This window comes from Dermacentor silvarum, chromosome 2 (assembly GCF_013339745.2).
Source record: "Dermacentor silvarum isolate Dsil-2018 chromosome 2, BIME_Dsil_1.4, whole genome shotgun sequence".
Classification (NCBI taxonomy): domain Eukaryota; kingdom Metazoa; phylum Arthropoda; class Arachnida; order Ixodida; family Ixodidae; genus Dermacentor; species Dermacentor silvarum.
Genome location: NC_051155.1, coordinates 44,028,005 through 44,040,227, shown reverse-complemented (window position 1 = coordinate 44,040,227; position 12,223 = coordinate 44,028,005). Strand labels below are relative to the sequence as shown.

The window sequence follows — 12,223 nt, the reverse complement described above, 5'->3', positions numbered from 1 at the left end:
CAGGAAAGAGAACGCACGAAGAAGCGCAGATAAAGCAGGCGGCAGAGCGCAGAGATACCCAAGAGAGGGAAGAGGAGAAAAAATAATACCTACACCTCTTTCTTCTACATTCAAAAGGCATGGTGGTAAATTTTCTCTTCGCCTTGGCATCTCAATTGGCGGGTGCCGAGCATTCACGTGACACTTCTCCGACCAATTAGGACGGGACGCGCGCCGCTACCGGTGCGCCTTCCAATTCTCTATCGTGGTCGCCGTCGCCGTTACCTCGAGAGCGTTTGTTGGCGTTGGGACCGTTGTGTGACTATTTCAGTTTAAACGGGTATTCAGTTGGGCTGCGTTCGGCGCCCGAGGCAGCGTTTTCCGCATCGCTGTCGTCTGTGCTGCACCGGGCTCCGTTCACGAAGTACGTACGTCATTTGAGTGGTGTTTACTGCCAACCTGTACAGCAGTGGACGACGTTCCAAGGATCGCAGTCGCACTAAATGATTTGTCGACTTACCGATATTCAATGTAAGTACCAATTGTATATTGGGGTGAGCTTTTGAGCGCACACTAGTTACGAATGAAGGAAACGGGGCAATTGTCTGTTTTTCGTTGCCCGTGTAGTGCCTTGAGTCTTCTGCTCAAGCTGTGCGTTAGCTGTGCTGGCGTTGCTCTTGTAAGGCCGGTATCCATACATCTCGTGCAGAGCTTTTTCGCTCGATCGAACTTGACGCATGAGTGTTAGGAAAGCTTTGGTAGTTTGAAATTGTTTGCGGCTAGCGAATGCTAAAATACTTCGTCGTTTGCGGAGTCTCCTAGCTTTCTCACAGGCAAGCGCGGACCTCATGACCTCGCCGCAAGCTCGCAGTTGCTTCGTGCTGCCAGAATCGCGTTCGTTTTGCGCGGACCGGATCGAAGTCGCGGACTGTCCGTGGACTCCCGGAGCTGTCTGCACATTTTTGCTCGGACCAGCGCAAGCAGCTGACACGACGGCTGTCTGAAATTTCAAGATGCGCGCGGCGTTCGCCATGTTGCGAAAGATGCCGTCTGCTTCTGCTTACTTTTCGCGTTCCAGACGGCAAATATTGTGCACTCAGCGAAGGCAATGACTCACCTATCGCGTCTGTTACATCGGTGCTTTGTGTGCCATCATGCCAGCTTCTCGTGATCCGTGTAATTGCAGCTTTAGTGTTCGTGTTTTTTAAGGGGCAGGTACAGCGATCAGGCGCACAAGCTTGCTTTTCTTGATGCGGTCCGAAACGGCCGATCATGGCATCAACGGCCAGCCGTAGATGCCATGAATTTGTCATGCCGTATGTGTAGCAAGCAGGTTGATTTCGCGTTTCAGGTGAGTGAATCATATCGATTTGCATGGCTATTTCACGCTGGTAGCTGGTGTGGCATGCAATCGGAGCTTAGCCGATTATCCCTTCTGTTTCCAAGTTTGAGCGTTTGCTTTTTAATGTGCAGGAGGACTAGTAGACAGTGTACAGCTATAATGATTATATGCAATTTTTTTAGACCTCCTTAGCTTTGCCCTCCCGTCAGGTGTTTCGTAGACGGTCTTACGAACTTTAAAGGGCCCCTCACCAGGCCACATAGCAAATTTTGGCATATGCTGGAAGGTGTTATGTGCGTTCTGGGGAGCATTCTACTGGAAGATTTTTTTTTAATTGGTTCATTAATAGCCGAGACAAATATTCCACATGCCGCAAACCCATGCTTTCGGGAAGCGAGCGTCACCGCCTACATAGATATCTCTCAACTTGCCCCCGTCCAGCCTCCGCGAGCTAAATTCCTTCCCCGCGTTCTCGTTGACGGATACGTCACGGGCCCCGCCTTCTTTTTTCTATTTTTTTTTTTTTTTTTTTTTTCGTTTTCTTGCTGCGCGGAGCACTTCCGCTGACGGTCTCGCGCGCGAGCTGTTGGGTTTGTCTCTTTTCGCGCAGCAAAGGCATTGGCGCAGCGCACGATTTTGCGCGCTGTGCAAACGCCTCTGTCCGTGCCTCTGTGCACGAGAACACCTGACTAGCGGTACAGGTCAGTGCTACACGAACACTGAGCCAGACGTAAGCGGATCACATAGCATGATCGCGCGCTGGAACACGGTAGAAAATGACAGTTCTCTGCGCGCGCGTCTATACGACATATGGGAACAATCCAACGAAACGGAAATACATATCTCTTGCTATGGTACCAAGTAAACCAAAGACGCAGACATTCGGTTGGTATGTTTTATTAGTTATCTAAACTTTAATTCGTCTACCGAAGCAACACATTAAACAAATCAACATCTAACTGATGTTGCCGTGAATAATTCTCGAAGTCACGTGTCACTAAGATTGACGTCACAGCACGGCCATGTAGCGCACTTGTGCGAGTGACGTCACTCTCCGGCCGCGAAGAGAAGCGCAAACGGCGCTTGCATTTGCTCTTCGCGCGGCGCGTATGCGGATGAAATACTTAAAGGACACGATCGTTAGCGCGCATTGTATGCACTGCGCTTGTCAGCTCGAAATGGCCAGACCTGGTGAGGGACTCCTTAGAACGGCGGGCGCTCTCGGCGTGAACAGCGACGTGGCACAATCGCGACTTTGCTTACGTTCGCGGGGGAATTCCGCCTAAATTTCGCAGTCAATGACCTAGCTTAATTACAGTGTTTAAGCGGCACGAAGAGCGAGAGCTCGACGTAAACCGTGCTTTGCGAACACGTACGTTCTAGCCACCCGGGCTGCGATTCCGCTGTGCGAACTTTATGGTTGTGTCGGCTACGTGGCCTCCGAGGCTGCACCATGACCCGGAGGCCACGCTGATGAATTCGCTGGGTTGGCTACGAGCAGACGACGGCAGCCAGGAGAGTGACTTCTGGTCACGGTGCACTTTCAAGCAAAATCTCGGACAACAGTTGGATCACGTGTCTGTGACGTGCACTTCTGTCATGTGTGGTCAGACCAGTAGCCGCGCAGACGGTTTGCGGACAAACCGGGACAAGATGATCGAAGAGGGCCATTGACCTGCCGCGGCGGCCGCATTTCGATGCGGGCAAAATGCAAAAAAACGCCGTGTCCCGTGTATTGGGGGCACATTAAAGACTGATCCCGGTCAAAATTAAACCGGAGTCCCCGATTACGGCGTGCGCCTCATAATCAAATCGTGGTTTTGTCACGTAAAACGTCAGAATTCAAGAGGCCCATTGTGCAGTTATGGTGGCAAGAAGAGTAGGTGTGCCGACCAGCGTAGTTCACCACTTCCCTGCATCATGGCGCCAAAATAGAGCTGCAACTGTGGGAAAGTTGCAGGAGAGCAGACACTCCTTGGCTTTGTATACCTGTGGACAGGAGCAAATGCCAAAGAGGAAAACAAAAAAAAAATGCTGGAATGCATATCAAGTGACATTAATGAGCTAGGAGAAGGGTGCGAGATTATTATACTAGGAGACAAGAACGCACACATAGAAGACATGGACGGGTACACAGACTGAACAGGCAATATGATGCTGGATATGTGTGAAATGCATGACTTAGTTGTATGCAACAGTACTGAGAAGTGTGAAGGGCACATAACATGGGAGGTAGGGAGTAGGGAGCCTGCAGTCGACGATAGATTATGCACTAATGTCACATAGGATGCACGATAGGCTAAATGTAATGAGCATAGATGAATATGGCTCCAGAAGTCTAGGTAGTGATCACAAACATATTAAGGTGAGTTTTGGAAGGGAAATGAACGTAGGTAGGAGGCAAGATGAACAACCAGGTGGGATATTTTACTCGGAAAAGCAGCTTGAAATAGCAACCCAGCAAATTGAGGAAGTAATTTCAGAGGATACAAAAACAGAATGGACATATGCAAATTTAACAGGGCTATTTGAGCTAGAGCTTACTAAGGTACGAGTCAGGACAAAAGGGAACAGAAGACGTAAGCCCAAGAGCTGGTGGGATGAGGAGGTTAAGAAGGCCATAGAGAAATGTCAGGAAGCATCCAGGGAACACAGATATTCAAAGCAGAGGGGTGAACCAAAAGCTGATGTAGGCAGAAAATGGAATAACTTCTTAAACTGTAGAAGGGAAGCATCCCATTTGATCAATGAGAAGATCAGAAGAAAGGGGAGCCAATGGTTGTCAGAAGTAAACAAAAAGGATAGAAAAGCAGCGAAGAAATTTTGGAAACATCTCAACTCCTTGAGTAATAAGACTAGCCTAGAGCAGAGGTTTATAGTTACAGCTCAAGGTGTTCGACTAGAGGGAGATGAGGCAATGGAACATATAAGAACAATGATGACAGAAAAATTTAATGAACGAAACATAGCATGTGCTCAATCAGGTGAGGATGGACTAGTTAGTGCAGTGGCTCCACTGGCACAAAGCGAGTGGGAAAGGGCAGAGAAGAGGGTTCCTAGTAGCACGTCGACAGGTCCTGATGGCATCCCAATTATGTTGATAAAGACATTGGGCCAAAAATCTAAGAAAGCATTAAGAGAGGCAGTGAGCAAAATGATAATGGACGGTAAAGCCCCCGATGGGTGGAGACTGAGCAGGATGAGCATGATATATAAGGGAAAGGGGGACAAAGCCGACATAAACAACTACCGTCCCATAACAGTGACGTCAGTGGTTTACAGGGTGGTGATGCAGATTATAAAGGACAGACTGCAGGCATGGGTGGAGAGCGAGGAGGTGCTGGGGGAACTACAAAATGGGTTCCGGAAACAAAGAAGGTTAGAAGATAATCTGTTCTCATTGACACAGTGTATTGAAATAGCAGAAAAGGAGCACAGGCCCCTATGGCTTGCATTTCTGGATATCAAGGGAGCCTATGACAGTGTAATCCAAAAGGATTTGTGGGACATACTGGGCACTCTAGATGTGGAAGATGGAGTAAGAAATCTTTTAAAAGATATCTATAAAAGTAACAAGGTGCTTATAAAATGGGAAAACAAGGTATCTGGGCCTATAGAGATACAGCAGGGGCTTAGGCAGGGGTGCCCTCTGTCACCTCTGTTGTTCATGCTGTATTTACAAGGGTTAGAGAAAAAATTAGAGAGGAGCGGACTTGGCTTCAACCTTTCCTATTTCAAGCAAGGAGAATGGATTAAACAGGCATTACCAGGACTGATGTATGCGGATGACATTGTACTTATGGCTGACAGCAAGGAAGACTTGCAGAGATTAATGGACATCTGTGGTAAAGAGGGAGATAGCTGAGGTTTGAAGTTTAGTAAAGAAAAATCGGCAGTCATGACTTTTAATGATAATCAGGGCAGCGAGCATGGGATACAGGAGGTTACGCTGGAGGTGGTGGATAAGTACAAATATCTTGGAGTGTGGATAAACAATGGGGCTGAGTACCTAACGGAACATGAAAAATATGTGACGGCTAAAGGTAGCAGGAATGCAGCTGTGATGAAAAATAGGGCACTGTGGAATTACAATAGGTACGAAGTGGTGAGAGGTATTTGGAAAGGGGTGATGGTCCCTAGTTTGACTTTCGGTAATGCGGTCCTGTGTACGAGATCAGAGGTTCGAGCAAGGTTGGAAGTTAAGGAGCGAGGGGTAGGTAGGCTTGCTTTGGGAGCACACGGAAATACACAAATCAAGGGGTACAGGGTGACATGGGATGGACGTCATTCGAGGGCAGGGAAGCTAGCAGCAAGATAGAATTTGAGGAGCGATTGAGAGAAATGGCAGAAAAGCGGTGGGCGAGCAGAGTTTTCAGTTATTTGTACATGGGGAATGTTGACACAAAATGGAGGAAGCTGAGCAGAAAACTGTCAAATATTTGGACTGCAGGAGGGGTGCAAACCAGGAAACAGCGGTTAAGAAAAAGGTTAAGGAAACAGAGAGGGGTCTGTGGAAAACAGGGATGCAGACGAAATCAGCACTGGGAACATACCGAACTTTCAAGCAAGAAATTGCCAAAGAAAATATCTACGATAATTCTAGGGGAAGCTCTTTGTTGTTTGAAGCCAGGACGGGAGTATTGCGGACTAAGATGTACCGAGTCAAGTACCAAGGTATAGACACGTTGTGCTGTGAGTGTGGAGAAGAAGAGGAAACGGCTGAACACCTCATACTTTTCTGTAAAGGGCTTAACCCTACTGTGCAAAGCAACGGGGTTGATTTTTTCAAAGCATTGGGGTTTAGGGACAGTGAAGGCAAAATAGACTTTAAGCGGGTAGAAATAACCAAACAGAGGTTATCTGATTGGTGGATAAAATCAAGGCAGGGGTAAAATTTCACCCACCACAAAGTACAAAATATGTTAATAGTCATGGCTAGGTGGCGTATGCCACCGCCCGGTTTAAAGGGTTTAGCCTCATCCATCCATCCATCCATGTCAGTAGGACGGTGCTTCTGCGTGCATCGTCGTCCGCACCGCAGTGTAGACAGGCGGTGTCTTTCAGGTTGCCGGTGTTTTCCATTCTGCTACTATAGGTAATTCGATATATAAAATGAAAATTTTATTTTAATATTTTCAAGGGGATTTTACTGCTGTTCGTTATACACAATAATTCATTATATGTTAGTTCGATATATCCGGGTTCAACTGTATTTGAAAAATAAAAAGGAAATAACTCGAGCTATTTTTCTAGCTTTCATGAGAAAACCTGGGGCTGCTATATGGTTTTAGCACTGTGGAACAAGTGCGGAGTTTTATTGGAATTTTAGGTGCAAACTAGTACGCCTTTTTCTCTTGGATTCGGTGAAGCCAAGTATAGTTTGAATCAAACAATTTATGACGTTCAACGTCCAGGAGCAATTAATACACATGCTATGAGAGATGCCGCAGTGAAGCACTCCTGATCACTTTTCGACCACGTTGGTTTCTTTAACCTACACCTAAACCTTTACATTGGAACACAATACTGACACCATCGGAACACAAAAATGGTGCAAAAATGGTGCACAATCGAACATGCAACCTCATTTTTAGCAAAACAGTTGTCATACTGCCGTTATCCGCAATGTTTCCCAGAGGCCTTATACAACGGCTCAAGACATGACCTTGAAATTCTGAGAAAATAAGAGTACTGTTAAGTGTAATGTGGGGCGAAAAATTCACATCCATCTCTTAAATAGACGAGTTTGAAACAATTACTAAACCCTCGTTTTTTTTTTTTCATATTTTCATGTCTTGTGAGGTTAGTACTAGCTGGTTTCTCCAGAGTCTTCAGTGCATAGGTGTGGCAGCATAGGCAAACACTCGCACCATACCCACTCACTGTTATTTATTTCAGGCTTCACACTTGCATTCATATTCACGTCTACCCACACTCACCAGAACTCACTCACTCCGAGCTGGAAGTTGGACTAGTTGGTTCTGCATTAAGTGCATTAAAAGAACTTTCAGCGAAAAGAACACTAAGAAAGGAAGCAAGAGTGCAGAAAAATGCTCGTCTTTCTGTCCACTTGCTTCCTTCCTTAGTGTTTTTTTTCACTGGAAATTCTTATAATGCACTGTACTCACTCACGTACGTTCGCACTCACATCCACAAACACAAACCGGCTCTAATTCACGCCTACTCACACAGAGCTACTCCCTCACGCTCACACTCACGCCTACTCACACCCACGGGTGCTCATTAACGTTCATACTCCGGTCCACTCACAGCGGCACTCACTCATGTTCACATTCACGCCTACTCACACTCGCAGGTGCTCACTAACGTTCATACTCATGTCCGCTCACACTCAAGGGCATTCACTCACACCTACTCGCACTAAGAGCTACTCCCTCTTGCTCACCCTCGTGCTTACACTCACAGATGCTCTCTAACGTTCATACTCACATCCACTCACACTCATCGGAACCCACTCAGATTTGTACTCATGTCCGCAACACTCACTTATGTTCACACTCGCGCCTACTCACACTCACAGCAGCGTCTCCTCTATTTTTCGGTATAACGAGTGCAGCTTATATACAGAAGTATGTGCAATACATAATATATATGTATATATATGTATATACTTTATATAGAATGAAAAAGAAGGGGTTCGACTTTTGTTAATCATGACCATATAAAGCCAGCAGGCAGTGAATCCTGGGAAAGCTGTCGTTGAAAGTGAAGTGTAGAAAATAATGAGTAAAAAGTGAGAATGAAAGTGGACAAAAAGATTGTTGCCAGTGGGAGACCAACCCACAAGCTCTGCATTATGCATGCATTGCTCTAAATATGTATATAATGTGCCCAAAGTGTGGGTATGCATATTTGCAGAAGCAGGTAGCTGTAACATATGTTATGCAAAATGCTAATCTGGCTGAAGAATTTTTATAGCTTGCACATTGTAGCAACTGTTGCACACATGGGACACAACTATCGTGCGTGTGGGCATGCGTGGTTTAAGTGCACATGCATACTATAGACCAGAATTTCCAGCGCCTGTAGGCGGCAGCCATGTTCTTTGTATGATGATCATGATGGTGAGGGGACTGCGGAAATGGCGCGGCACGTCTGCGGTTATCAGTCGCCTGCGGTGGCTGGTTCAGAAAGCGCTGCAGCTGTCTTGTCATCTCTGAATGTCGGCAAGCGTGTCTTTTCTTTATTGCGGTCACATTTCAGATCACAGAAATATACCATGGAGATAATTTAGCGAGAGCACCCTGTGGCACCATCTGCTTCAACGGAGCTGCAGGGTCGTCTGCTTCACTGCTGTTGCAAGGTCGTGCAGTTGGCCAAGCTTCTTTCCGAGAGATCTGCCTAACTATACATGGCTCTTTAGAGCTTGAGGCACTGCATGAAAGATACTCAAGCATAGCAGATGCTCACAGCAGATGCACACCATGCAGAGGTAGTCCCAATGCGTCAGACAGAAGTGCGGAAAGAAGGCCCTGGGTTCTGCGGGTGTATTTGAATACTTAGCTCAGCATATACTGCTGTTTCCGTCGACGAAGGGTGCATTTCTTGGGCATTACAGGAACATTTCTAACGCGAAGCTTTCTATGCCTCTTCCTTCAACTTTGCACCTGTCTTGCATGATACAGCACATCTTGAAGGGGAGGGGTGGAGTGCATGCTCTCATACACACCATGCAGTATGGAGTTGGTTGAATAATGTCGTAGTAATGATGTGTATCCATATGTATGGTCATATATAGCAATAGCTGTGGTGCAAGAGGCCTATATATATATATATATATATATATATATATATATCTATATATATATATAGATATATAGGCCTCTTGCACCACAGCTATTGCTATATATGACCATACATATGGATACACATCATTACTACGGATGGATATATATATATATATATCCACTTTCCTTAATCCTTGAATCATGGCCCACTGCTTAAGACAGTCGGAAATGTGGTTCGGTATGTGGCAGGATTCACCTGTGATCTGGCTGGTGGTGGGTAGTGCGGCCTGTGTACTCATTGCTAACGTTTCGAATACTGCTTATTCACACTGTACACTGGCTCTGCTCAACTTTATTTTTCTGTTTTTCTTCAGAATTAGCACAGTTTATTTTAGGAGGTGATTGGGGAGAGAATGCCTTTCATGCAGTCTGTCTGTGAACAGGACTTTTCTCTTCCCATGCAGTTGCTGGTAATTAGCCAGAGAGCTGCGGAATCGAGCCATGCAGTTTGGAGCCGACGAGTTGGGATTGGCCGATGTTGCGAAACTGGCCAAACAGAGCAAGTCGGTTGCACGTCGGCCTTTTCCAGGACTTGACATGATGCATGGGTTCATGAAGAAGCTCCAGGAGATGCAGATGGAAAACCGTCGACAGGTGTGTAGGTGCAGAGCGAAGTGCTGAGTTCAGCCGGCACATTTCTCAGTATGTGCTGATGCACAGAACAATTGGCTCATTATGCAGAGCAGTCCACAAATGGAGCACCGGTCACCAATTCCATAGTGCTGCTGGAGATAAGCCAGATGTGAGAGGATTTGGTAAAGACACACCTCAACGTGGCAGCTGTAATGGTGGCACTGCAAGCCAGTTGTTTCTGGTTTCATGATCATCAATTAACTTTTCTTCAGGACTGTGAGGCTCGGCCCTTGCAGATGATTTGAACCTGGAGCTTTGTTCTGGACATTGTGCTGCTGCCTACCACCATGTTTTCTTTTAGGAGCCAGTTGGAAAGGACGCAAGCGTCCCAGGGCCAATACTACATAGATGAAGAATTGTCGCGAATAGAGCCTCTAGTTTCACACGGGAGGAGGAGTATACTTTAGACATTTGGTACAGGATAACACTTTTAAGTCTGGTTCTTGGCAATGCACAATTTTTGTCTCAGTGACACGGTCTCACATTGACCTAGCTGCCCGATACAATATGTTGCTCTGGCTCTTTGTAGAAGTGTATTTTAATTTTGTTGGTTAATCTTTGTGAATAAGGTAATCTTTAAATGCTGAAAATTGCTGTGTGTAAACTGTGATGTTTCCCGCAGTTAAATATGGTCTCGCTCCAAGGTTGAGCACATGTGATTGTATTTAGTATTTTGATTGTAGTTACTCTGTGACATATGCACTCTGGCAGCACTATTTCTTGCTGGACTAGTTAGCACATTCTTATTACGATGTAGTGGGATTCAAAATAAAGTCAAGTAAGACCAGGACAGCTACACTCTTGCAAATATGGGCAGGGAAATGCATTTGATAGTTTGCTTTCATGTTATTATGTTTCATTCTGGTGTGATAGACCATGTCAAATAACTGCATATCTCCTTTGTGCCATCCAGCTTGCACTAAAGAATGCCGCAGCAACGCCTGCAAGCGCTCCATCCCGAAAGCCTGCGCTAAAGGATAGCACGACAAGTGCTACAAGCAGTTTGCCCCAGACCACTGGCTCCCAGAGGTCGACCAAGCCCACCTTGCAGATATACAGGCCACCTGGTGAGTCACTCACCCACATTTGTCCTGTGGGATGCGCACTGCACACAAGCTATGTTGTGAGGTACGAGATCCTTCCACATGCATGTGAGCATGAAGGAGCTCCGTTAGGAGTACTTTCTTCACAAATGTACGTTCTGGTGCTGCAGTGGGCTCGACATTAACCTCAGTGTTGAGGTTCGATTCCCTTTGATGTGCCTTAATTCACGTACTGTCTGTACAGGGTAGTTCATGAAAACTAGAAAGGTATTCACGGAACCTGAAAACTTGGCCCTGTATTCATACCGATCCTCTTAATAAGTGCTTCAAATAGCCAACAATGCCTTGTGTGATGACTGGTTGCGTGGAAACCCTTCAACACTACCCCTATACCTGTTGACTAGTTGTCCACTTGTGGTGTACCCTGGGTCACCACACCGTGGTAATGACATCGACAACGAACAACAGTACGAACACGTTTATTGGCACACCATGTTTTTCTGTTCCCACACGCCCACAGTTGCCAGACATTCTATGTCGGCCAACACTCCCCCACACTTGGTTTTAGAGCCACACCACTGAAGTCCAGGTCACAAGTTCAGTCGGTTTGGCAGTCGTCGGATACGAGTGGGCCGTCCAGAGTGAGCTTCACCTGGAGGGGTTGGTGCTGAGCTTGACTGTGGTTCTGGTATGTCCCACCATGCATTTTGCTCAGTGATTAGTGATTCATCATCATCACGATGACGAACCTGGTCGAAGTGTCGGGTGACGGATCCTTCCGTTGTGGTGATCTTGAGCATTCTGTCTCCCAAGACATGTTCAACAATCCCCTTCATCCAACGCTGACCGAGGCCAAAGTTACGAAAAAGGACAGTCTGGCCACGGACCTATTTCCATTTCACTGGCAGTGTGCCTTTCAATCTTCGGTCCTTGCGGTTTCTGCAGAACCAGGTCCTAGGCATCCGTTGGGTCGATAGCCCAGAAGCATTTCAGTAGGAGACTTGTCCCTACCTTCAGATGGTGTGCGTCTGTGGTCATGAAACCATCGGTTTAGGCGTGTTGAGTGTGTTGCGTCATGTAACCATCGGTTTAAGCGCACGGAGTGTGTTCCACTTGTGAGCCTTTTTAGACCATCTTTGACTACCCTGACAGCTCTTTCTGCTAACCCATTAAATTGGGGATGAAAGGGTGCTGTACGGATGTGCCTGATGGCATTCTTCGTGATGAATTCTTCAACTTCAGCACTGATGAAGGCACTGCCATTGTCGGACACTAGACAATTGGGCAGACCAAATCGAGCAAGTATGCTCCTTAAGATCTCAATAGTTGCTGCGGTGGTTGCTCTGTTTGTTGCGACACCTTCAATCCAGCCTGAATAGCTGTCGACAACAACCAACACCATCTTGTCTTCAATTGGG

At 46.5% G+C, this 12,223-nt stretch overlaps 1 protein-coding gene across 1 annotated transcript in view; it reads left to right on the top strand.

Annotated features, from left to right (window-relative positions):
- Nucleotides 1–231: 231 nt before the first annotated feature.
- The window catches only part of LOC119439989 (uncharacterized), a 54,029-nt gene continuing 42,037 nt past the window's right edge, over nucleotides 232–12,223 (top strand). Inside the window, exons 1-3 of the mRNA XM_049662702.1 lie at nucleotides 232–510; nucleotides 9,534–9,723; nucleotides 10,676–10,829. Of these exons, the coding sequence (XP_049518659.1) occupies nucleotides 9,571–9,723; nucleotides 10,676–10,829 (307 nt within the window). The 5' untranslated portion in view covers nucleotides 232–510; nucleotides 9,534–9,570. The remainder of the gene's footprint in view (nucleotides 511–9,533; nucleotides 9,724–10,675; nucleotides 10,830–12,223) is intronic.